We start from the raw sequence: 27,978 nt of genomic DNA on the forward strand, positions 1-27,978 counted from the left end.
TTTTTTTTTTTAATGATCACAATAATGCTATAAAATGTACCACAGTCTAAGAAAAAAGGTACCGGAACTGCGTTCCACCGCATCCCCTCCTGACAAAAGCCCTGTGTATATGTATATACATACAACACACGAAAAAGTTTGTGAACCCCAATGATAATTACAGAAATTCCAAAGTTTTTCCACGATAATATTCTTGAATCAAAGCCATTCTTTTCTTAAATATCCAATTGGGTTTTTATTAACCAAGTGCATGTCTTTTGAAACAAAATGATTTAGGAATTATACAAAACAATGAGTAATTCAGAGTCAGGGTATGTGAAAAATTGAAACCCTGGTTTTATGAGCTAAATTAAAGGGATAATTAGAATCGGGTGTTTATTAAATAATTAGATATTCAGCAGTGGGTTTGGGAGGCCCCACCCTGTTTAAAGTTCAGAAACATTGCGAGTTTGGGCTTCACCCTACAGGTGTGTGGAAACACGTCATGCCACGATCACAAGAAATCTCTGAGGACGTCAGAAAAGCAGTTAATCATGAACATCAGTCTAGAAAGGGTTACAAAACATTTTCTATGGCTTTTGGGCTCCACCAATCCACTGTCAGAAAATTTGGAGAAAGTTCAAGACCAGTCACTCTACCCAGGAGTGGTCATCCTACCAAAATCCCTCCAAAAATAAAACGGCAAATCATCCAGGAAGTCACAAAGAACCCCAGAGTAACATCCAAGGATCTGCAGGCCACTCTCCTTGGCTAATGCGAGTGTTCATGACTCAACGATCAGAAAAAGAATGGTGTTCTTGGAAGGATAGCCAGGAGGAAACCACTGCTCTCTAAAAAGAACACTGCTGTCATCTGAAGACCGCCAAAAAGCACATAGATGATACACAAGACTTCTGGAACAATGTTCTCTGGACATAAATCAAAAAGGTAGAACTTTTTGGCCTCAATGAGAAACTTTGTTTGGCGAATAGAGGAACCTCTTCCCAACCATCAAGCATGGTGGGAGTGTGATGGTTTGGGGCTGCTTTGCAGCCTCAGGACCTAAACAGATTTCCATCATTGACACAACCATGAATTCTGCATCGTATCAGAAGATTCTAGAGGAGAATGTAAGGCCATCAGTCTGTGAGCTGAAGTGAAAGTGGGTGATGCAGTAAGGCAATGATCCTAAACATAAAAGCACATCTACAAAACAATGGCTGCTGAAGAAATGTTGCGTTTTAGAATGGCCTAGTCAAAGTGCGGACCTAAACCGCATTGAAATGTTGTGGCAGGACCTGAAGCAAGCTGTCCATGGAAGGAAGCCCTCAAATGACACGGAGTTGAAGCAGTTCTGTAAGACGGAATGGGCCAAAAGTCCTGAAAACTGATGTGAGAAACTGACCATTTACAAGAAATGCTTTGCTGAAGTTATTGCTGCTCAAGCGGGTGGCACCAGTTACTGAATCTAAAGATTCACATACTTTTTCACACATGGATATTGAATGTTGAATCATTTGTGGATAAATAAATGTTGAAAAAGTATCATGTTTTTGTGTCATTTGTTTGATCAGGTCATCTTTATCTATTAGGATTTTCACATATTTCAAACCTAAAATGTTATTAGAGCTTAATCTAAGTGTTTCACAAACTTTTTCTCGACACTACATACACATATCTCCTGCCCTTGTTGACCCATTGCTGGATGAAGGCCTCCACAAAGAGGTTTCAGGTACTGCGGTTGCAAGCCTCTTCTCCACATTACTCCAACACATTTTCTGATTGCTTCCTCTCGTCTTACTTTTGGTCGTCATCCTTAGCTTTAGATATCACTGGGAAAATACGCACATGCACGCGTACATTGAGGGGGCAGAATTTGTTCATTCAGTTGCCACAGGAAATCAAAGTGCTCAGAAATATTCAGTTCATTCTTTTATATTTTCCCCATGAAATCAAATACTCATTTAAGCCACACACTGCAAAACCATTACTTCCAAAACAACAGAAGCCACCCACAGCGACCACCATTGGCAATTTATGGCATTTGACAGCTTACTTTTTTTTTTTAAAGTCCTGTATGAGTAGATACTTCATAGTGGAAAGCGCAAAAGCAGAAAGCGTGAAAGGCTTCTTAAAAGTCCATCAACATAGAAATATCAACACAGTATGTCCTGAAGCGTTAAGTGGCACTTTGTGGAGGTCTATATTGCATTATTTAGACGAGACTAGAGTAACATGTTGAAGAATTTACATGTACAGTACCTCCAAACAAAGCACAAGGTAGTAGCATTGCCCACGAAGATCTTCTACGGACCTGATTTTTCCTAGAGTAAGTGAAGCAAAACAAATGCCATACCAATGATCAAATATTAAGTACACAGTATAAGACAGCCATTTCTTTATTAACAAATGTTTATTTACCATTTAATTATTTTTTTTTAGTTTGCATAAAACAGCCATACATATTTGGTTTTAAAAGATCACAGTTTGATCGAGAACAGTGTGCTCAAGAACACAAAATTGGATACATAAAACCATGCACCCATGCTTCCTGTTTTTTGTCCCTGAATTAATTGGAGACAACCCATCCAATAAAAAGGTACAGTTACCAGCCCTTCATGCTGTTTGTTTGGCATTTGAGGGACTTGGCTCAAGAGGTTTATTTTACATTATGGACCTTATTCATTATGGACCTTATTCATTATGCCTTGAAGCAGCTTCTCCAGGTCATGGAAGTTCATTTGCATTTAGGTGAGGGCTTCCCTGACATGGAGAAACTGATCAGTTTATAGGGGCAGATAAGAGTGAAAGAACAGTGCTGCAACCCCAACAACCTACTGTATACAACAATGAGCCGTACAAACGGTTCAACAAAGTCTTACACACATTTAGTTTTCATTTTGTGATGAATATGGCACAAAAATTGTAAGACTACACATTCAAAGCAAATAATTTTGGTTCCTTATACTGGTACAACTTTGGAAGTTTTTCATACCACTTTTTGGCCCCAAATCAAAGTGCTTCATTCCCAGCTTTTGATTGAAGTGCTGACACCATGCTTTATGCAGTACGTACAATAGTTGCAAGATGCCAATATATTCCTCCCAATGAAGGATGAAATACAGATAACGTAAATATAAGAGGAAATTATAACACACTTAAAGTCCTAATTTCCATGCATCTTATCTTAATTCAGCCTGTTTCCCCATAAAATTGTTTTGAGCAGGGATCTCTTTGTCCCTGCTCAAAACAATTTTATGGGGAAACAGGCTGAATTAAGATAAGATGCATGGAAATTAGGACTTTAAGAGATGCGAGGCTATTCGCCATGATTTCAACAGCTGGAATGCATCTTTTTCTCACTGCAGGAGGAGCAGAAAAGGACAGGTACAAGGTTTATCTGGAGTAGGTATACGTGGAGGATGGTACAGTATGGCTAAACCCTACGTGGAGGATGGTATGGCTACACCCGCTTCTTGGGTGAGAGGGGGAACAACAGAAAGGGTACAGTATGTAGGAGCTTATTTCGAGATGAGGTCTTGGATATAGGGAGCTACTCTGCAATGGAGAATTGTAAACGTGAAGATTTGGCTCTTGGATCTGTCCCTGAAGAAAATGGGGAGAAAGTGATGGTATTTACAGACAGAGGGCAACTCGAAAAAATCATCAAGAGTGATGACTGCAACATTCCACCTGCATCTGAATCACAAAGGCAGGGTCAAAATTTGTATTGGTCTAAAGGTTTTGTATCTGTTTGTATGGTCTGCTGACCAGTACGATCATCATGTCTATATGCAGCATAATGCAAATTTTAACAACCTGTACAACTGACATTTTTATGCTGTGGATAAAAAAAAAAAACTCAATCCTCAAGCCATTTGTTCAAATATTTCTGTTAATGCCCATTATCCCCAAAGCATGCCAATTCATTGAATGAATCACAATCTTGCCACAGGACAGGTTTTGCATAGGGATAGTTACTGGTACAGTAATAAGATTTAAGATTTCATAAGATTTAGATTCCCATTTAATTTAAAAAGCATGCATGTCCAGCTGAAAGTGGGAGCGGTCATGGTTTCTCAGCCCCTGGCAGCGAGAGGATTAAGCATTTTACAGAAAAATCTGATGTTGAAAAACCCACATCAGAATGAGCAGATATGTAGCTGTGCTTTCGTTCATTAGGACAGTTACATGCCAATCCTAATGTGTTGGAAGACGCAATGAAAGTCAGAACTGCGCAGTTTTTGCAGATGGACATCCCTATCCCATGTGGTCTCGGCTAAGGAAGAAGGCATGGATAAGATGGCCTCACAACATACCAGGGCTCGGTGTTGTGGAATTAAGGACCTTACATCAAATCCTTACTTGGCCTTCTAAATAGGCTCAAGATTAAGGAACAACTGGTTCATTTACAAGAACTTTAGCACCTCAAAGCTGAAAACTGATGGGAGCTGATTGCAGAGCTCATGAGTTTATGGTTTTGTATTGAATTGTAAAATAAATACACTAAGGTAGCGATTCCCAGTCCCCAGGGAACCCCCGGCCATACCAGGTTTCTGTCACTACCACACAATATTATATTCATACAGTATGTAGATTAGGTACATTCACCTGTGTTACAGGTGCATTGGTTATTCCTAAAACCTGATGTGGCCTTGGATTCTAGAGGAGAGCATTGGGAACCACTGATCTAAGGCATCATGCAATGAACTACAAGTTATTTACGAATGTGAAATGTGTCTATCCCAATTTGGCCAGCAGGGCAAGCAAATTAAACTACTCTATGGCACAATGTCATTCGATCGTTAAACAAAATAAGTGAGACCATGCAAAATAGCTGTAAAAAAAAAAAAAAACATTATATTTGTAGTTTTCTGGCACATTAAGAAAAACATGTTAAATCTAATTCTTGCTGTTTAAGTAACAATATGGCTAAGTTATTCTTATTAATACAAGGTAAAAATACGTTCATCATGTACAATTTAGAATCCGCTGAAGATGGACTATACAAAAAAAAAATTAGAAGCAGCCGAACAAAAATGGTACCGGAATCCCAGTAAATTAAGAAAATGAATTTGGCAACTCCAGTCTCTCTACTGGTGGCACTGGTCAATGTTTCTGATGACATCATACTACATTGAAGACCATGGAAAGATACTGCTCATAAGATACTTGAATCCAGCCATCCTGATCAGTGTCGTAGCGTCTGAAAACATCAGTCAGCCTCTGTAAAGAGGAAACAAAGAGCATTGTATATTTGCATTTGTCCCAAAGTGCAGCAACAAACAGTGACCGTCCACGAAGGAAGGAACTTCTACTTTGCATGGAATTGAATTAAGCATTACAGTGTATTAATAAAAATAACTGCTGTATTATCTTTTCATCCCAGTTTTGCAGTTATATGACCTGTGCCATCACACAGGCATGCAGAAGTAACCTTATGGGTGCAGACCTTCACTTGGGTCGTAGTGCCAAAACCAAGTGTCAAAAGGAGACTTGGGCTGCGTCCAGGGTGAATCCAGCTGTGCGGAGGCGCGCTGAGGCTGAGGGAAAGCGGGTGCTTTCCCTGGCCTTAGACCGCGCGCCGTCTGGAGGCGTGTCGGGGGGGTGGGGGGACGCCTGTGACGTCACGGAGCTGGTTCGCCCTCATTGGGCGAACCGCTCACGAGACCGGCCCTGCGCTCCGGCGAGCGCAGAGCCTAAAAATTGTTTAAGACCTACCGGAAGCGTGCGCGAGCCCCTGCTAAAGCCGCACTCATTGCGGCTGCAGGGGCTCACTGCCGAGCAGCAGCACGGGTCAGCGCCTAAGCGCTGACCATGCACGAGGCCTAACTCCAGCAAGTGTGGCGCTTTTTGTCATCATTTATTCAGATCAACGTTTCGGTCCAATAGCGCGCACATTTATGAATTTAGATAACGCCCCCCACACTATCGGACAGAAACGGGACAAATATATTAGAAGAGCATCATATTTACTGGACAGCGGCGTCATCTACAAAAAAGCAACGTGATTTTGTTTAGGATTCAGTAGTGATGCTTACACAACATATCAGAACAGTTAACGTGAGACTCATGGTACAGGCGACCTCTGTACTTGTTAACATACAGTAGGCATACAGAAGACATCGGGGAAAGTTCTCATAGAAGATGGGGAATATTCAGGTTATTCTTAGGAGCAGGAACAAGAATTTATTGCCCCATATCTACACCATGATGTTGTATTAACGCTGGACACCGGCAGGTGTATATTGTCCTTACTTCAGTGCATGTGGGACCTTATTTTTCCAGTTACAGATCTTATAGGTTTGTGGGTGCTACCATACAATCCAGCCTTATTTTGTGCTTTCTCTGGAGGGGTAATTTGCTATACATTTATACCTACGATCAATGTTTGCTGATATTTTGGTTTGAAGCACAATGCAACTCATTTTTCCATATTCTTAGGAGCAACCTCAACTAATTGTCCCAGTTAAAATGAATAAAGCAATGCAACAGGAAGTTATAGAGGGTTTTCTCGAAAGATAAGAAGTTATGTCAACAGTATTATAAAATGCAAATTAGGCTTCTCCCTGAAATAGGTCATGATGTGCAGAAAGGAGTATGACTAACAGTTTTCACTCTGATTTGCCTGGCATCTTTCAAAGGGTATTTACCTGCAGGACGATGCAGCACTGAATGAAGTCATCAAAAGCAACTTGACCTCTCCTCTGCCTGTCGAATTTTCGTATAAGGACGTCATAGAACTGTTCTGAAAGACGATAGCCTTCCAAAAAAAAGGAAAAAAATAAATACATTAAATTGTGCCAAGTAATAATTGTATAACCTGGGAGGTTCAAACTGAGATCTGCCCAGAGCCCACGATTAGGAAAATCATGAATTTTAACTCAATTTGTTAAACTCATATAGTGGGGGATCCCAAACATTTGTACGGTACGTGCTGCATGCTGGTGTAAGTGAATGCCGGGCTGTAGGAGAGCTGGTACGTGCTGCATGCTGGTGTAAGTGAATGCCTGGCTGTAGGAGAGCTGGTACGTGCTGCATGCTGGTGTAAGTGAATGCCGGGCTGTAGGAGAGCTGGTACGTGCTGCATGCTGGTGTAAGTGAATGCCTGGCTGTAGGAGAGCTGGTACGTGCTGCATGCTGGTGTAAGTGAATGCCTGGCTGTAGGAGAGCTGGTACGTGCTGCATGCTGGTGTAAGTGAATGCCTGGCTGTAGGAGAGCTGGTACGTGCTGCATGCTGGTGTAAGTGAATGCCTGGCTGTAGGAGAGCTGGTACGTGCTGCATGCTGGTGTAAGTGAATGCCTGGCTGTAGGAGAGCTGGTACGTGCTGCATGCTGGTGTAAGTGAATGCCTGGCTGTAGGAGAGCTGGTACGTGCTGCATGCTGGTGTAAGTGAATGCCTGGCTGTAGGAGAGCTGGTACGTGCTGCATGCTGGTGTAAGTGAATGCCTGGCTGTAGGAGAGCTGGTACGTGCTGCATGCTGGTGTAAGTGAATGCCTGGCTGTAGGAGAGCTGGTACGTGCTGCATGCTGGTGTAAGTGAATGCCTGGCTGTAGGAGAGCTGGTACGTGCTGCATGCTGGTGTAAGTGAATGCCTGGCTGTAAGAGAGCTGGTACGTGCTGCATGCTGGTGTAAGTGAATGCCGGGCTGTAGGAGAGCTTCCCACTAGAAAGCCAACTTTGTCAAATGTTATTAAATGACAGACATTTAGGTGAATAGAAGGGAAGTTGAAATGGGGAGTGAGACAACATAAGGAAAACAATAACATTTATAATATAGGTCTGTGAATATATATCCCTAATTTGCAGGGTCCTGAAAATCCACTTGTCTGGAACGAGTGAGAACTTTGAGAGACGAGTGGATGAATAGTGTGGATTTTATTTATTTATTTTCTAATTGGGGCGCCTGTTTGGTTCTGGACAAATCACGCATCTAGAAAGCGCATATAGAGACAGCATTGGAGGTAGCTGTTAGTTATAGTGCTGCTATTTTTGAAGCCCAGGAAAGTCATATTATTGGGATATTATATTCACGATTAGACATACAATATTACCGGGGGGGGGGGGGGGGGTGAGGGGAGCATTATTGAATTTATGTCTTATGCTGCAGAATGCACCAATGTGCTCTTGCTTTTCTATATTGAAAATTAAGTATTATAGCAAAATATACTGAAGTTACAGTAAACACCTACAGTGACTTTTTTTTGTATTCATGTTTAGTATTTTTAGTAGATCACAATGGTGGCCATCTTTAATTAGCCCTGGAGAAAAAAAACTTTACATATTTAATAAAAAAGTGTCAATTCATTAAAACAAACAAAAAACAAAACCTGTTACAGCCCATTCAGAAGGGTCAATTATATTTGCACTGAATACGGCGGAAAACCACAGCGATATTACAAGTGATAGAATGCAGCACTGCACAAGTCACAAGAGTTGATTAAGATGAGTGATTTGCAAAGTATGATTCGCTCAAGTTATCAAAAATACTTTCAGATAGGTAAACAAAGGAATGCATGCAAACAAATTACCAAAACCTGTAAGGGCTTGTTTCAGTTCATTTTTGTCGATCATCCCCGAATTGTCTCTGTCGTAGGTGCGGAATATTGTCTGCCAGTCCGTTATGTACTTCCAGACGCCGGAAAACTCGTTGAAGTTCACCCCTCCTTTGCTCTCCCGGTCAAACATTGCTGAAAAATACAGGACAGCTTGGATTCAACCGAATATCATACACAAGCTTCCATATTACCGGTCATCTCCGAGCGCCACGGCCCCTCCGATCACGTGATCGCTTCTGTCACCAATGACGGAAGGGGAGGAATCATCTCTCCTATCCTATGGAGAGCAGGACGCAATCTACCCTACTAAAACTAGCAGGCGTAGGGTCTAGCCGTAAACAGTACAAAGCCCTGACAGACGTAGTGACTATTTAACTTCAATGCAAAACAAAAATAATAAAACTGTTTTTTAATTTTTTTTTGCAAATGCTGTTGGGACGCAGTCACACTTTTCTAATAATTTTACATGAAACAGCCCAGGCGTTTGGAAGAACCTGAAAAACTGGAGTGTGTCATTCACAAGAGAATTTCTCAACTGTTTCATCCTCCCACTTCTGTTCTAACTTCTGGACGTGTGGAGGCCCAAGGTCATTACACAATGATCAGGGCCAAAGATATTTTAGAGACTGTGCATTACCTCCCCTATGGACATGGTGTGGAGGAATTTGGCATCAAAAAGGCTTAGGAACAAGCACATTGTGTGGATGGACAATCAGGGGGGTCTCCCTGTGAGATCTTTCATGCATGCGAGGGCTCTCTGCAGGTGCAGGAACTGGCCAAGGTGTTTCACTTTTAATAATAATAATAAAAAAAAATAAAAAAAACAATCTGCACGTTTTGTTACTGTCCCTCTGCACAAGGAAATGGACATTGAACTAAGGCACTGTATACCCAGGAAGTACCTCATGCACCCCACATTTTTTAATGGACTGTTCCCAGACACACACAATTCAGAACTGCTGTTAAAGCAGCAGCAAAGGTTTGAGGTTTTTTTTTTTTTTAAATACAGGTTTGAAGCAGGGGATCTCCGGAGCTGAACCGCGTTCATTTCAGCTCCAGAGACCCCCTGCTTCCTGAAATACTTAACTCTGTAGTGGGTTCCGGTAGCAGCCCCAGCTGGGCTGGTTGGGACTATCATAATGGCGGTTTAAGGGTCCTACGGGCCAATAGGAACTGTGACATCAACCCTTAGAGCTTCCTATTGATACGTAGGACATTTAAATCTGCGCAATCGCTACTGGCCATGCCCCGCCCCCACCCCCCCCCCCCTACCAAGGCGTCTCAGGGTGCAGGGGGTCCCTGGGGCTAAAATTAATGGAGACCCCTGCTTAGCACCTATGCAAAAATAAAATCAAAAATCCCGAGAGCTCCTTTAACGCAGCAGTCCAAGCTGCGTTGCCCCCTCCTCCCCCCGTTTAATATGTGCATCACTACAATCCACACAATGATAAGTAATTAGCCAAGTTACCGATCTGCAAAGATTCGGCTTGGGGGTTCACTAAATGGCTGTCAGTGCAGCAGAAGAGGACCAAAGATGCAAAGTTCTGTGGGGAAAATCATGTGACCAGGCAGATACAATTGGTACACTGCTAGAGAGAGGCCAGGGCTCAAAAAGGGTGTTTCAGAAGAGGAAGGGGGTGTGACATGGTAAATGGCTGCTATAGAAACAAGAAATGCTACATTATAATACATTAAAAATGTAGCCCAGGACTGTGACAGGGTAATGCACCGCAAGCTCAGAAATTACGTCTTTAAAGACCATCCTGAGGAGGAAGAATACAAATCCTTCCCTCTCTTTTCCCTTTCCCCAAGAATTTTCTTATGGAGAGAAAAAATAAAATAAAGTTATGTAGTGCGTCGCTTGCATCATATTTGAAAAGTGCATATTTTGTATAGGACGACAGTACATTTTAACATCCGATACATCCCTTATGTGGGGATCATATATTAGATGGAGCTTTCTCTGTCCATTCCACACATTGACCTGGTATTACAACACATCCAGGGCTGCTACACCTCCCCCTTGGGGGTTTATTGCCCAAGTTCAAACCCAGAAACAAAAAAACAAAACAAAAAGGCTTTCTTTGTTTGTTGAATATTTTCCCAACTTTGCTCGGTTCTCTCTGTCTGTAACTAGTGCTCAGTGCCTAGAAACAGAACAGGTGTGTGAAGAAATGTATAAATAAAATGCACACTTATATAGCCCCCAGAAGCATAGCAAATACAGTAACTTGTCTACTCATGTTGCATGAAACTGTTCAGGCATCTGGAAGAGCCTGAAAAACTTTAAAAGGGTCATGAATATTGATGGCTTATGTACTGTAATCACTGGAGGAACGCCTTGCTTCTCATTCACAGGAGAATTTCTGAACCGTTTGCTCCTCCCTTCTGCCGGGAAACCTGGTCTATTTTAAGCCTGCAAAGTGTGAAACATAAACAGAAGGAGCTCAGAATACTGCATTAGTATGGGTGAAGATCAACTTACATATGATGGAGCTGACGGTAGCAGGATTAAAAGGTGTCCATGTTCCTGAAATAAGAAAATAGTTCAGTACCCGTCACTAATCTACACACACAGAAACATGCCATTCCTGCAACACAAGCAGTGAACACCGTGTTTTTGTATTCTGCACAAGTTACGAATATAAAAAGCATTGCGATTTAAAATAAATAAATACATGTAAAAAACACGCAATGAAACATGGTACCGGTCAGCTGATTTGCTAACCTGCTATCCTTTTACTGAAAAGTATCTTTACCTAGCACAGCTTTGACTTTTCTGAGAACTGTTTTTGTTTTTATTAAAGCACACATTTCACAGTAAGGGTTTTGATATCACACAAGCTCACAACGCCATTCAAGGCCGAGGATCGCAAAACAGCGCCCTCACACACAGTGTTGCATTAACTCTGCTGCGGACAAACTGTACCTACTTGTTACATTAGCACAATGTTTTGTAAATTGCAGTTTGAAAACAAGTGTTATCTCACACACACACAAATCTATTAGTTTGTATGCTCTTTTGAATACAGTGTGTAGTGTGTTCTTTAATGTTATATTAAATCAGGAATTCATGCCGATCCTTTTCCCCCCACATATCTATATATTTATCTTATTTGAAACAGGGGGAGGATCCCTGTAGCTAACCGTGATACTCCAAGTTAAAGGGATCCATTCCCCGACTCAGTTCTTCTAATTTAGACATTCTCTTACAAGGTTTGTCAGGGAGAATCAATATGGCCACTGTGGTCAGCCTCACTCTGGGGGGCATCAAAAAGCAGCGACATCATTGTAAAATGACAACATAGCTTCTATTGGGTGACCCAGCAGCCATCTTTGTTTTTCCTTGCAAGCACTGGCAAACAAACAGAATCTGTATCTTCAGAACCAAAGGGTATCCTGAGCTTTCAGTGCCATGGTGCAGTTCCAGGGCAGTCTTTGGTTAATAAAAAGATTAATAGGACAACAAAAAAAACCAACACTGCCACCTTGATTTTGGGGTGGGGAGAGGATTGTTGATTAAACTGCTATTTTTCACTTTCTGCACTGCACACGTATGAAAGATGTTGGATAAAAATATAGAAATATCCCAGAATTCTAAGCTATTTGGTCAAGCACAAAATATGGCTAACAGCAAACAATAGCAATGATCATACTTTAATAAAAGGGACCTTACAAGAGTCCATGCTACAGAGCTCCAATAATAATTTACATAATCCAATATTTTTTTAGGAAAATGTTAAGGGGATTTCAATAACCGCATTGTACATTTCATTTTGCACAGTTAATTCATTTATATTCCTGAACACTTTCAATATGAATATTTTAACAAAGGTGTAGCCTGCCTTTATACATTTCCACGGTTATCTAAAGTCAAAATGAGGTCAAATAACTTCAAAACACTTTTTTCCCCTGCAATTTTTAATTAGGTTTTAAGTAGGGGGCGAGGGAGGGTGGTAAACATAATGGGAAAAATAGGCACCACACACCAAGGAGAAGGGCGCCTCCCCCCCCTTCCCCCCTACAGACGGCAAAGTCTGCCACTGCATATAGCAGATTTAAGCCATATCTCCCATACTTGATATATTTATCTATCCACGGGTCCCAAACTTGGTGGAACTTTTTAGAGTTTTGTTTTAAGAATGAAGTTGGTCTCACCAATAACATAACTTCTTCCATTCTCCTGATAACAGTGTTTAATGAAGAAACCAACTTTCTTCCAGACGGCTGCAGTGAGAACGTGCGTTATGAGTTTTTGCATTTGTCTCGATATTCTCTAATGAGTTCGAAAAGAAAGATTCAAACTGGATCCAATGGGATTCTAATGTCAACAGTTTCTTCCATCACCTTTTGTATCATTGACCAGAATTGTTGTATTTTGGGAAACACATAATATACGCCAGATCGCCTGCCTGGCCACACATTGTCCCTAGCAAGAAACGGATGTCCCTGGGAACATATTTAGTCGCAGGGGCCTTACCTAAATATCATTTTATCAATATTTTCCTTTGTCACAGTACATATTGAGATCTTTAACGCGTGTTCCCAGATATTATAGGCAAACTGCATTGGGACAGTCAGTGTGGTGCTGGTCTTGAGACAGAAGTGTGAGATAGTTTAACATTAACAAATCTTTGTGATATTCCAAGGAATACAGGCATACCCCGGTTTAAGGACACTCACTTTAAGTACACTCGCGAGTAAGGACATATCGCCCAATGGGCAAACAGCAGCTCGCGCATGTGCCTGTCAGCAAGCCCTGAACAGCAATACCGGCTCCCTACCTGTACCGAAGCTGTGCGCAAGCGGGGAGACTATAGAGCTTGTTACAAATGCGTTAGTTACATCAGTTATGCACGTATATGATGATTACAGTACAGTACATGCATCGATAAGTGGGAAAAAGGTAGTGCTTCACTTTAAGTACATTTTCGCTTTACATACATGCTCCGGTCCCATTTCGTACGTTAATGCGGGGTATGCCTGTACTGTACTGTTTATGGGGATGGGTTCAATCGAATATTGAAAATGATCATGTTTGCATATGATTCATGTGAAAAGATGCATATCATTCATGTTAACATCCCACACAGCTCGGAAATAGGACTATTTAGGGCTATACCCATTACACTGCTTGAGATGCTGTTTTAGTGCCCATCAGACCTCAAACCCACATCAGCAGCAGTGTGTCCTTCCCACATTATGGGCGGGATGCACTGAGCAATGTCTTTAAAAGATAAACACGTGAACTAATTGCAGTGATGAATTTATTACATTCACGGATGCCTTAAAAACAAAAAAAATAAATTCCCAAAGCAGACTGTATTTAAAATGATTTGAAAGAATTTGACATGCTTAATTCATAGCATGAACTCTGAACTAGTGGTGCATTGTTTATCCTACTCCCCAGGGACCAACTAGAGAGGCATAACGCAAAGACAAAAAAGATACTACAGTACAAAGTTAGAAACATCCAAAAATGATTTTAAAATACTTAAACACACCTTGTTTTAATCAAATTAAAAAAAACAAAAAACCACGACAGTACGTACATACACATACATACATACATACATACATACATTAAAAGTGGGACTGCACATTTAAACATCACAGCCATTAATCAATGTTGGTCCCTGGGATTGCACTTTTAAACAATCCTTTGCTTTCAACAGCTGCCCAATCACTACACAGGCAACAACATCCACTGCACAAGTGACCACTGTTTAGTCTGCTGTTTGTGTTCATTCAGGGTGTTTTCAAAACTGTGTGCCAGGGACCAATTGTGGTTTGAGAGAATTGGTGAGGTCTAAATACATATGCACCTAAAACTTGTTTGTTTTAATAACTACATCCAATTTTTTGTGAAATAGGGCTACAGTCCTCCATTTATAAATGAGCAATTAATACATTTCTGTAAGACTCAAAGTAGACAGGATGAGATCTAGCAACATATAATAGTATACGTACTTTACACTATATAATAATAGTATATGTACATTATATAAAATGTATAGAAATCAACCCGCACTCCTTATGGAACAATCATGAAAATACATAAAGGTTGGTGCAACACGAGAAATAAAGGGAACCCTATTCCCCTCAATTGAAAGAACAAAAATAGGAGATGTTCCCCAGCACTCAAAGAGAAATTCTGACAAGAATCTGCCAAAATACATTTTTACGGATTTTAAATGAAATAAATGTATTAGTGGAACATATAATGGCAGACATGAGCAAATAATGTATAAACACAATGGCAGACATGAGCAAAAATGGTAAACAAACGGTAAACAAACACACCAAATAAGGGTAACAAAAAATAGAGACAAAGCTACACCCTCAAAACAGAGAAGCAGTAACAGAAGTAAAAAAAGTAATATCAGTGCAAGAGAAAAGCTGCTAATAATGTTCCTATCTCTAAATGGTGCAGCGAAGGGAAGGATACTAATCCTATCCAAAGGGGAGGAACCCGGTCGGTGTAAAAGAGGAAAAAAAGTGTCCCAGCGACTGTGACTGACCAGCTGTTAGAAGACAAGGGGGGAATGACCTTTGTCTCTATTTTTTGTTACCCTTATTTGGTGTGTTTGTTTATCATTTTTGTTTTACAGGCCTGTGCTGTAAATACAAATATAGGATAAGTACAGTATCTGTCGTCTAAATTTAACATCGGTTGAACTTGATGGACATAGATGTTTTATCATCATCATCATCATCAACTATGTAACTATGTACAACCGTGACATATTTAACCTTAAAGTTGTGAGGGACACAGAATTTTTTCGTGAGCCTTCTGGTGAAGTTTTGCTTTTACCTTTTAACATCAAAACATAAATGCATGCAGTCAGTGCATCTGCTTGAATGCCTTTGGTGGAGCGCCATAGACTTTATTGGGTGAAAGTAGAGAAGTAGATCATTGCTATGTCACCTAGACGGAGTACGGTATTCAGTCCTCCACAAGGACATACTGTACATTTATTTTTTAGAGGTTGTATAGACGAGCTACTGAAATGGTACATGCCTTCATCAGTCATTCCCAACAGGGGGTTCGGGAAACCCTACGGGTTAATGAGGTGTCTCCAAGGGGTTCGCCAAAAAAAAAAAAATGTATATAAATGGCGGATCCCAGGTAGCATAGTGGGCTCCTGAGCCCGTGTGGGGACTGCACACTTATTAAGGCCCCAAACTGCACCTTTGAGTCGGTGGTAGAGCCGTCAGTTACAGCAGGAGCTTCTAAAGCTCTTCCCACAATGCTTTGCATCCAGAGCGGCATGGCATTGTGGGGCGTGACTTTGGAAGCTCCGGCAGTCATTGCCACCTTTAACACCAATGCTGTCTGCACATACATGAAATAGCCTCCCAAGATAGGAGATAGAGGCCAGTACAGAAAGGGAATTCAAAGTGCTTGGAAGACTAGACTACCCTAAATGTAAAAGATAACCAAGGGTAAGCGGTTACCACAGCGGGTAGGAGAATAAGCAGACTAGGTAGCCTATGGCTCATATCCACCATTAATTTTTATGTGCCCCCCCTCCCCCCCCAAAAAAGCACACATTTAAAGTCTTTTCGTGCCAGAAGAATCTTAATTGGTCCATTAACAAAGCAACACTAAATGCAATGGCCTAATTTACTTTATAGAGCACAACTACATTGACGTGTACAAAGCTTCTGATGCATGCTGTGCTGCCCCTGCAACTCAGTCTAGCAAAGCTCAGAGTCCTCAACAATCTAAGCCTGTGTGAGCCAAGTTGCAGCCTTGTGCTTCTCCTTTTCCCTACACAGAAAGAATTAGCCATGTCTGTAGTGGAGGAAACGCTCTTCCCACCTCACTTGGAAAATAAACTACTTGCAGTCTTCAAGGTTTTTTTTTCCCCTCTTCTCTTTCACAGTGCTCTACTGTGCAAGGCCACAGCTTGTTTTCTAGACCAACAGGGCACCAATCGTTGGCTGCTTAGCAGCACTCACAAAATGTAAAGATTAAAGGCAACATACAGCTCAAAGCTGCTGGGAGGCAGGTCCCAGGCTAACAAACCAGTCTGCTTACCTCACCCTGAGCAACACAGCTGTAATAAAAATACATTCTGGCAGGGTTTTATGAAGGAGAATATTCTTTCCAAGCGCACAGAATATTTTTTCTTACATTTTTGTGCCCAAGTAAAATAATAGTGCGTTTCAAGCAGCATGTGGGACGTTTGCTTTACGCATCCTGTTCAGTGCTGAACGGCCAGCAGCCGTCACGTGGTTGCAACGTGTCACTTGGTGACACGCACTCCATGTGACCTTGGGCAAGTCACTTTATCTCCATGTGACTCACATATCAAAATGAGATTGTAAGACCTACAGAGCAGGAGCTACGTATGCCTTCAAAATGTGATCTACAACACTTTGTACACGGTTAGCTCCCTATAACCAGGAACATTAATATAGCCCTTTTTCATTCTGCGATTGAACATACAAATGAGAATACCAACAGCCTCGTTCGCTAAGCCTCGAAGGCCTTGGACATAGTAAGTACAGTGGCGACACAGTTTATCGCACTGCGGCCAGATCCGCAAGCCGGGAGATCTCCCGGCTTGCTAGTGGCCGCCCCTCGGCGTGCCGCGCGTCATAGACGCGCGGTCACGCGTCTTCGGGAGCGTGCGCCCCCTGCACGCGCGTCCAGGGGCTCCCCGAGGGAGCCCTGGTGTCCCGCGATCGCGGGACAGCGGCAGGGGGTTCCGGGGGACCCGGCAGCGGTAGGGAGAGCGCCCCGATCGGAGGGCGCTCTTCCGCTGCTTCGGCGCGCGCCCGTCACTCTCGGGCGCGCGCCAGGCTACTGCTGCGGCCAAGAACGGGCAAATGCTCGAATAAACTTGGCCGCAGCAGTAGGTGCTGCCGCTCGCTCTACCAGGAGCTTTTTGCTGTCCTTGCAGAGGAGACAGCAAGCGCTTGGGAGGCGGGTATCACTGTGTGTGTGTGTCACTTTGAAGTGGTCTGTGTGTTTGTGTGTCACTGGTGAACCTGTGTGTGTGTGTGTGTGTGTGTGTGTGTGTGTGTGTGTATGTATGTATGTATGTGTGTGTGTGTGTGTGTATATATTATATAATATTTAAAAAATTTTAAAAAAGACATATGAGAATAAATTATTTATTAACATTGTGCAACTTTGATAAATATATTCGCGCACACACATCACACACCACACAGACACATACACACTGGTACACACACACGCACACACAGACACACGGGGCAGAAGGGGGCACATCACCCGCTCCCCCCCCCCCCCCCGGCAGCGCAAGCCCCCTCCATCTCCCGCAGGCTGACAGCCACAGGGATCGGGCAGATGGAGGCACATCACCCGCTTCCCCCCCCCCCCCGGCAGCGCAAGCCCCCTCCATCTCCCGCAGGCTGACAGCACCACACATCAACACACGCACACACACACACACACTCACTCCGCTGGCGCCAGACAATAAGTACCACATTCACATTTCCCTGCCCTCCTTCCATTCGTTGCTGAGGCGTCACGTGAGCGGAGTCAGCGCGTGAATTTAAAATTTCACTGTCGGCTCTGTTCAAGCGCGCCTTAGCAAGCAAGGGAAAGCATGCGCGAGCCCCTACTAAAGCCGCTTTAATTGCGGCTGTAGGGGCTCAGTGGCAAGCAGCAGCAAGCGAGAGCAAGCGGGAGCAAGCAAGCAGTAACCATGCCCTGGGCCTAAGGCAGAGGTGCTCAACTCTAGTCCTCAAAGGCCACCAACAGGTCAGGTTTTAAGGATAGCCCTGCTTCAGCATAGGTGGCTCAGTCGCTCAATCGAAGACTGACCCACCTGTGCTGAAGCAAGGATATCCTGAAAACCTGACATGTGGGTGGCCCTTGAGGACTGGAGTTGGCCACCCTGCTCTAGGGGTTTGGTATAAAATGTAGGTCATTGAAGTTTATGGCATTAATAAGATAGGAGAAATATGTACTTTCTCCCTTCACATGGGTAGCCCTAAAAAGTTAGCCTGCTGCCAATTTGTCTCTTGGGGCTGTTTGAATCCTGGGGTCTGTCTGCCAGATTGCCCACTCTCGTGATGTCACCTAATTTAAGAAAAAAAATCAAATAAATGGAACAAAGCGTGGCATAAGCACCACAAAATGTATTTTGCTCACCATTTGACAAGGCTTGCTGAAGTTCCGTGTCCGATATTACCCCACTTCTGTCCTTGTCCACTCTGCGGGTAACAAAAGAAAAAATATATGTCATTAACTCCGACAGAAAGCCAAAAAGGGCCCAGCGACGCATGGCTAGCCGATGTGTCACTACATTCCAGGCATCAGGAGGGGTCATGGAACACATGGACAATACAGAGAACAAAACATATCATCAACAGATGATGCAACACCTCAAAACACGTTTTGGTGAGAGATACAAGTAAAGCCAAGTAAAAAGATTTAGCACTGTTTTGTGTTTGTATTGTTTCCAAAAAGAAAACGAAACTATGCAAATCAACATTGGGCATTAACACCAAAAATATATATATTTAGGTACATCTGGAGTGGTACAGTATTACAATAGAATCATTGTAGCTATAAACAGACTACAATTTAATTTATTTTTTTAACCTACATAATTTTTCCATAATATTTTTAATGCTAGAAGACTCCTGTAAGAATTATGGAAACATTACAGTATCATCATATATTTGTTAATTTTGAATATAAATAAATACAAACTTTTCTGTATTGCACCTTTAGAGATATATTTCTGTATTGCACCTTTAGAGATATACAACAAGAAATAAAGAAGTCCAGAGCAGTATACAATGTGACAAAAATACACAGTGAAATACCTATATATCTCTTGAAAAAGGGTAATTTAGTTAACCCTTTGGCCAAAGAGTATAAGCCTGCGAGCCACTTCAAGGCATGACCATAATATCGCAGGTCCTAACACTAACTGATTAAAATTCTTATTTACCTCTTTAATTAGAGGAAGAATGGATGTTGCTCTGGACTTCTTTGTTTCTTGTTATATACATTTAGCCACGCTTAGTTGCACTCCTTTTGACACACACATGCGCGCGCGCGCACACACACGCGCGCGCGCGCACACACACACTTTGTGGTAATTCTGGGGTGTTTCTGAGAGGTATCTGTGTGTTTGTTAACCTTTAGAGATATATCGATGTAGCGCCTGTTACTCTAAACTGGCACTATCGTTATCGTGTGTTTTCACAAACGCAAGTTAACGCATTGGCTGGAATCGCAGGGCACAAACTAATGGAGCATTCACATTACAAATCACACACGTTAGGAACCGAACACATAACAGGAGCTACATCGATACATCTTTTTTTTTAAAGCACTGGACTACTTGTAGCTAATGTTGCACAATCAAATCAGAGGGTAACCTGCTGCTCTCCTCCGCATACAATCATTCAGCCTCTTACCCCCCAGCTTTCCCCAGTAGCAGACAGATTAGCATCATTAATCCCCCTTCGTTTTGGCGGTGCCTTCACATCACACACTGTGTGTAGGCCTACCCACAAACAAAAGGCATAATAGCATTATTGATGAAGCAATGTCCTGGCCTATGCTGGTTTTTTTTTCCACCTTTGAATTCAAGTTTGTAGGCTCTGCATCGTAATCATTAAACTGCCTTCCTGATCTGAATTCCAAGATACCGGATTGCGGTGGTCTCGATTTTATTGGTAGACCAGCACAGCTGGAAGAATTGAAGAAGCAGGGCACTGCGGATTTGACCAAAGCTAATTTATTGCCAGTGGATTGACGTTTCGGCCTCATAGAGCCTTTTTCAAAAGTAAATGGCATTAGCTTTGTTCAAATCCGCAGTGCCCTGCTTCTTCAAGTCTTCCATACTAATCGGAATACCACACAGAGATCCCTGGACCAGGAGCACCGGTAGTTGTATCATGGTGAACAAACAATATAAAGTCCCCAGCGCTAAAGTCCAAGATACCGTGATCTTTTAGGCAGTCTCTGGTCTTTAAGATGGTAATTGGGCTTAGATAAAGATGCTCCAGATGGGATAATGTCCTTGATGTGGATGGATAAACCGTCTGGAAAAACAGATAAAAGACACACCTGATTGCGCAGCGTATTTCAGCAATCAGAGCCCTATATGAGACTGAGAAGAATCCTACTCACATAGTGTACGCCAATATATTCAGTTGAGAGGATCTGTGCTTGCTCCCCTTCTCCTCCGCTCCTCACACGAACCCCGCGTGGAGACTGTTTGCTGGAGGCGGCCTCAGTGGTGGTAACTGACGGCCAAGTGTGTAGGGGGAAGAGGTCAGTATTTGAAGTAATTGATTTTTGTAGGGGGGTGCGGTGGTTGCAGAGGTCCTGCGCTCTTCCCCACGGCATTTAAATTAAATGCCGGGGGATCGTGTGAGACCTCTGCAACCTATTATTTACCGGGATTCAGACGGCTGCTGACGCATCGCCATGGCAACGCATCGTCAAATGACGCCGCAGGGTGAAGTGATGTCACATGACCCCGCGGCATCATTTGACGCGGGGAACGGAGGTACGGGGGCGTGAGCACCGTGGGCAGCTGCAAAAATTTTAGCACCTCTCTCATAATCAACAGCCCAAAGTTCACAACAACTATGGGGAGACACGATGGAATTGTACAAATTCTCCAGTGGAGTAGAAGAAATAGGGAACAGTTCTTCACAAAGTCCCACATAACAAGGGCTAGGGAAGATGGGATCATCCTCAAAAGAAATACATGCATTTGTATTTTATATATGAAGTAAATAGAAGGAAGCAGTCTCTCACTCAGTGCACAATCGACCTCCGAAACGTGCTTGCCACTAAAACGTTGTGACAGCAAACAGCATTAGCAGCTTTCAAAGAGGATTCAATCTATTCATGTACAGGAAAGTCCTTAAGTGGCGTGTCTGGCATTATGGAGGCAGGGAGTGGGTGATACTGCATTGAATTAGCTTCCAGTACTTGCACGGCTGGAGACGAGATACTGGGCTGGGCCACTACTGGCAGTTCTTATGCAATTTAGCATTTGAATATATCCCAATGCACAGGCCATGACATATTTCTGTGTGGAGTTATCCCATCCTACCCGCACAACAGCGTTGTAAGACAACCATACCCACCCACACTGTTTATACAACTGGTGTTACTACCCACATGAATAAACAGCTACTACTAGCTGAAGCGGTGGCGATGTAAAGCGCTTAACTCTTTCATCGTCAGCAGGGGCCTGCAAAAGCTTTGTAGAAAATTGGTAAGCATAGGACAATTTTAAAAGTAAATCAAATTAATATTACATCCATCGATAGGACAAAAACAAAAAAAAAAAGCAAGAAAACTGCTGGAGAGTTCAATAATAAGTTATCCAAGAAGGATGAGCGAGAAAAAAGTAGCGGTGACTTGTGACATGTAGTTTGCACCAGCTGAATGTGGCTGCAAGCTTAAGGCTATGCTGTAAATTCCCCAGAGTGCATAGCTGCAACAAGCAGTGTGCATAGTTACAGCGTGTTTCTCCAGGCTTGTAGGAGCAGGGTTTACACTGTTCAATGTAAGCCTACTTTACTGCTGAAATGTGCAAACATTCACCAGTGTTTTAAAGGGGCCGTCCCTCCAAGGACCACAGTGCAGTAAGGACAGTGGAATGTCACTCTATTCTGTCTGTAGGCCATATCCCTAAGACCTGGAAAACTGCCAGAGTTGTCCCAATCTTTAAAAGTGGGGACAAAATACCTGCCTCAAACTACAGGCCAATCTCTCTTCTCCCAATTCTATCCAAAGTAATGGAAAAATGTGTCCACTCCCAATTAAGCGATTACTATACCAAGACAAATTTCCCTAGCCAATTCCAATCTGGCTTTCGCCCCAAACACTCCACGGCAACTACCCTGCTAAAAGTTTGTAATGAGATCCAGTCTGGAATGGAACAACTTACTGGTGCAATAGCCCTAGATTTTACAAAGGCTTTTGATACTGTTGACATGTTATCTTGCTAAACAAACTCCAGTGCTCTGGAATAGGGAACCATGCTTTAAACTGGTTTCATTCCTACCCATCAGCTAGATGTGTCTATCTCAGGCTTTAACTCCAACCCCTTGGATATCACCTCTGGTGTAACGCAAGGCTCAGTTCTGGGGCCCCTACTCTTCTTGGTGTTCATCAATGATCTTCCTACAGCTTGTAAGGGAGCCTCAAAACACATGTATGCAGATGACACAATCTTATATGCACAGTGCCATAGCCTCGTCAACCTTGAACACATGCTTCAATCTGACTTTGAGACTTGAAAATTGTATTCTCCCCCCCCCCCCCAAAAAAATGTTTTTAAACACTGACAAGACTGTAACAATGGTATTTGGGACCAAGGCTAAATTTTTAAAGCTTCCAGTGACTGAGCTCCAGATCAGAACCAACGCTAATACCTCCCTAACCCCTGTCACTAGTTTTAAACACCTGGGCATATGGTTTGATTCTCATTTAACATTTGGGATGCACATTGATACCCTGACATCTAAAACCTATGCCAAACTAGGTGTACTTTACAGGAACAAATACTCCCAAAGTCTGCTGGTCAGAAAGCGTATCGCACAGCAGATGTTAATGCCAATTATCGACTATGGCTATTGCCCCAGATTTTCCAAGGCAAGTTTTATAATACTCGTCTGCGCACCTGTAGTATACGGCTCGGCACCCCAAACCCACCGTAGCAAACTTGACACCCTCTACAATTCAATATGCCGTTTTGTTCTCCATTGCAAATACAACACATCACTGCAAAATGCTCAAAGAACTAGATTGGCCATCACTTGAGTCTAGTTCATCTAGTTCATCTTTCCTGTCTTGCCTTCAAATACTTTCTGGGCTAGCTACTCAGCTTTCTGAACAAGCTCCTCACCCCAACCACATGCAGCACCTATCACCTGAGAACAGACTCCAAAAGACTGTTCATGGTCCGAAGGTTCAGCAAAGTATCCGGCCGCTCCTTCTCTTACTGTGCACCCCAAAACTGGAACAGTCTACCGGAGACTCTCACAGTCACCACCAGTGGAGGTTTTTCAAAACTAAAGCCGTCTCACATTTTAATCTGGTCTGTAACTGTTAGATACGCCTATAATATATATTATCTCTTACTGTGCATGCAATGTCTTGTATATAATGTATACCCTGTTCCCTTATGTAACAATGTATTATTTGTCATCATAACTCTATGCCCAGGACATACTTGAAAACGAGAGGTAATTCTCAATGTATTACTTCCTGGTAAAACATTTTATAAATAAATAAATGTTTAATCTTTTTACCGTGAGCTGGGAATTCTGGCAGTGAAAAGGTTAGATGTAGGTGACTGGCACTTCAGTATGAGCATTTTAAATATATAAATATATTTGTGCAGGAAAAGACTAGTTGCTGCAGAACCTCCAAATATACAACAGAAAACACAGAAGCCCCAATGTACAGCCAATACGGCAAATGATTTGATTTATTTCTATATGTTTTTTCTTCTCAGAAGTATGGGTCATTTAGTTCAATCTTCTGGCCAAAACATGTTAGACCTGCAACCATGTCAAGGTAGACCATGTGTGAACTTCTTCAGAAACTAAAAAGTCAATCACTGCTCTGCTTCCTGAAGTCGAGCCCCACAATGCCTTGCATCAAAGCTATACAAGGCATTATGTGGTGTGACTTGAGGGAGCAGAGCTGTCAATCGCTGCTCTACTCTCCGAAGATGTTCTGCAGAAGCTGCACACTCAGCTCCACAAGTCACCCCCAATGTTCCACTTGCCCAGGCCGAGTGAACCACTGCGTTTCTTGAACCGCGTTGCTTGAAAACTTTTTGGGATCTCTTTTTTTTTTTTTTTACCCCTCTCTTTAATTGCCTGGAAACCGTGGGGCCCTTAGAGAGAGGATACTTGCCTAGTGGACACAAAATGGCAGGCTCAGGCTCACTACAGCAACCAACGGAAAAGTTGCAATGTCATCAGGTGATGCCGTTTCAACTTTCTATTGGTGACCCCATGGTCATGTTAGTAGTCATTTTTATTTTACTACTACAAAAAATTAAAAGGCAATATTACCAGCAAGAGAGTTAGGCAGGGGTGGTGTACTTCTAAGGTAAAAAACATTATTTGGGGGTGTGGTGGGGAGGGAGGATTGCTGCCTTAAAACTTTATAACATACAGGTCTACTGAGCTTTGACCCAATTTAATTTAGACCTATTTTAAAAGTAGCCTGTGCTTTTTTTTTTTTTTTTAAAGCCCCTTCACTAAATTACACTAATAAATTCTTTAATTTGGGCCTACTGCATATCCAAGAAAAGTGAAAACACAACCAACACGACTGCAGGCGATAACGAGAGGTTTCATTTGGAAGTTCCCTGGATGAAAGCACACTGTATAATAAATAAAAAAGGGAATTATAATGAATATAAAACAGCACACAAGAAACGAACAGGTTAGCTATAGACTTCACAGGCGCAGCACACCAATGCAGGCCTATAGGGCTCAGGGAATGTGCTCACATTCCAATGTGCTTACAAGGGGTCACTTCTTCTCTTACAGAGGAGTGAGAATGGGGGAATTGTGGTGCGTGCATTAGTCATCCTGGAAACAGATTACACAAACAGACAGAAGACCAAAAGACACACCTATAAAGTAAAAAGACTGCTACAAATATTTTTGGCTGCATCTACCGTATGTGTACAAGACAAAAATTATCGTCCTTTAAAAAGGTAAAAAAAAGAGAAACCCCGAGATAGGATTCCCGCTTTAAATGATTATTTTTTTTTTTTAAACACAATTCAACAAAAAATAGCCTTACATCTTTGCCATGTTTAATGCAACATTAAAATTGCTGCATATACTGTAGATCTTTATTTATATAGCGCTTCACAGTAGTAATACACGACGTAACACAATGGGGATAAGCGCTTGAGACATAAAAGTAACATTAGGAAGCAGAGCCCCTGCAATGAAGAGTTTACAATCCAAGTGTTCAATAAGTTTGGTATGGGCACCCAAGACGCCGGGGGGATATAATTATTGTATATCCAGTTTTAGTAGGTGTTCTGCTTTAAACAGCTAGGCTTTCAGGCCTTAATTTACAAAAACTATTCATCTTCTTCTTCCTCCATCTCACCTCAGGACTTTGCTGACTATTTTAAGGACAAGGTGGAATCCATACGTCCGAACATCCCCTCTGTTTCCTCCCCCCATCTTACACAGCTTCCTAACTCTCCTCCTGCCTTCCTTGACTCTTTTTCCACTGTCACAGAGGAGGATGTGTCACTGTTGACCTCTTCTCCCTCTACCACTTGACCTCTGGACCCCATTCCCTCCCAACTCCTAAAACCTCTTGCTCCTACTATAATCCCTACGCTCACATAGATTTTTAACTCCTCCCTTCACTCTGGTACCTTTCCCTCCTCCTTCAAAACATGCAACAATCATACCATTACTCAAAAACAGCAAGCTTGACCCCACCTGTCTTTCTAACTATCGACCTGTCGCCCTCCTGCCTTTTTCCTCTAAACTCTTTGAACGCCTTGTATTCTCTCGCATGCTCCATTTTCTCAACACCTATTCTCTCTCATAGACCCTCTACAATCTGGCTTCCGCACTGCTCACTGCACTGAAACAGCCCTCACTAAAATAACGAATGACCATCATGCTGCCAAAGACAGAGGTCATTACACTCTGCTCATATAACTCGACCTCTCTGCAGCATTTGATACCGTGGACCACCCTCTCCTCCTTCACATTCTCCATACTCTTGGTATTCATAACAAAGCTCTATCCTGGATCTCCTCTTACCTCTCCCATCGTACTTTCAGTGTCTCTTCTGCTAACACCACCTCCATTGATCTCTCTGTGGGTGTACCCCAGGGCTCTGTTCTGGGACCTCTACCCTTTTCTGTGTACACACTCTCTCTAGAACATCTCTTGGGTTAAAATATCACCTCTATGCTGATGACACACAAATTTACTTTTCTACCCCATACCTTACACCTGCTATACAGACCAAAGTTTTCTGAATGGCTTTCTGCGATATTATCCTGAATGGACCTCCACCGACTTAAACATGTCAAAAACAGAGCTCCTCATATTTCATGTCAAACCTGTCCACACTACCTCCTTCCACATTACTGTTGGAAGTTCAGTCATATACCCAGTAAAGCAAGCACGCTGCCTAGGGGGTCACACTCTACTCCTCTCTCACATGCTCGTCACATTCAAAACGTATCTAAAACCTGTTGCTTTTTCCTCCGCAATATAACAAAGATACGCCCTTTCCTCTGTTGCTCGACTGCTAAAACTCTGACTCAGGCCCTCATTCTCTCCCGTCTTGATTACAGTAACCATGAAATGATGGTAGTGCACGCACTCAAACATACAGGTGATAGTGGGGTACTTAACCGCCGGTGCGCCCCAAAGTGATCCAGTGAAGAAGAATCAGGCACACGGTCTTAATCATCAATGAAAAGGGGGGTTTATTGCGCCAAGGAATCAAACGTTTCGGCAGTAATACTGCCTTTCTCAAGGTGTAGGCCTACACCTTGAGAAAAGCAGTATTACTGCCGAAACGTTGGATTTCTTGGCACAATAAACTCCCTTTTCATTGATGATGAAGACCGTGTGCCTGATTCTTCTTCACTTGATTACTGTAACCTCCTGCTGTCCGACCTTCCTGCCTCTCACCTCTCCCTCCTACAATCTATCCTAAACGTTGCTGCCAGAATCACTCTACTCTTTCCTGTATCTGTCTCAGCATCTCCCCTGCTGAAATCACTCTCCTGGCTTCCTATCAAATCCCGCATCTCACACTCCATTCTTCTCCTCACTTTTAAAGCGTTACACTCTTCTGCCCCTCCTTACATCTCATCCCTAATTTCTCGTTATGCACCATCTCGACTCTTGCGTTCTGCTCAAGGATGTCTTCTCTCTATGCCCTTTGTATCTAAAGCCCTCTCCCACCTTAAACCTCTCTCACTGACTGCCCCACACCCCTGTAATGCCCTTCCCCTTAATGTCCGACTAGCACCCTCTCTATACACCTTTAAAGATCCACCTTGAAACATACTTGCTTAACGAAGCATACGAGTAGCTCCGTGGCTAATACTATACACCTGATACATAAAGCTTGGCCCCCTGCAGACGCACTTACCAGAACTCCCTCCTACTGTCTCTGTACGTTCTTACAACCTACCAATTAGATTGTAAGCTCTTCGGAGCAGGGACTCCTTTTCCTAAATGTTACTTTTATGTCTGAAGCACTTCTTCCCATTATGTGTTATCTGTATTATTTGTTATTTATATGATTGTCACGTGTATTACTGCTGTGACACGCTATGTACATTAATGGCGCTACATAAATAAAGACATACTGTACATACATAAAATCTTGGAACACTTTTTTGAAGTGATAAAATGAAACGGTACGACCGGATTCTTGATACAAAACATT

At 42.6% G+C, this 27,978-nt stretch overlaps 1 protein-coding gene across 3 annotated transcripts in view; it reads right to left on the minus strand.

Annotated features, from left to right (window-relative positions):
- Positions 1-2,362: 2,362 nt before the first annotated feature.
- PDCD6 (programmed cell death 6) overlaps positions 2,363-27,978 on the minus strand; it is a 31,384-nt gene continuing 5,768 nt past the window's right edge. Inside the window, exons 1-6 of one of the 3 annotated variants that reach the window (XM_075586042.1) lie at positions 20,486-20,567; positions 18,676-18,737; positions 11,026-11,070; positions 8,514-8,672; positions 6,633-6,742; positions 2,363-5,205 (exon numbers count right to left, since the gene is read on the minus strand). In XM_075586042.1, the coding sequence (XP_075442157.1) occupies positions 5,107-5,205; positions 6,633-6,742; positions 8,514-8,670 (366 nt within the window). In that variant the 5' untranslated portion in view covers positions 8,671-8,672; positions 11,026-11,070; positions 18,676-18,737; positions 20,486-20,567 and the 3' untranslated portion in view covers positions 2,363-5,106. Of the gene's footprint in view, positions 5,206-6,632; positions 6,743-8,513; positions 8,673-11,025; positions 11,071-18,675; positions 18,738-20,485; positions 20,568-27,978 lie in introns of those variants that run through there. The other 2 variants (XM_075586041.1, XM_075586040.1) reach the window with 2 other exon arrangements.

The sequence above is a fragment of the Ascaphus truei genome, chromosome 2, assembly GCF_040206685.1.
Source record: "Ascaphus truei isolate aAscTru1 chromosome 2, aAscTru1.hap1, whole genome shotgun sequence".
NCBI lineage: Eukaryota > Metazoa > Chordata > Amphibia > Anura > Ascaphidae > Ascaphus > Ascaphus truei.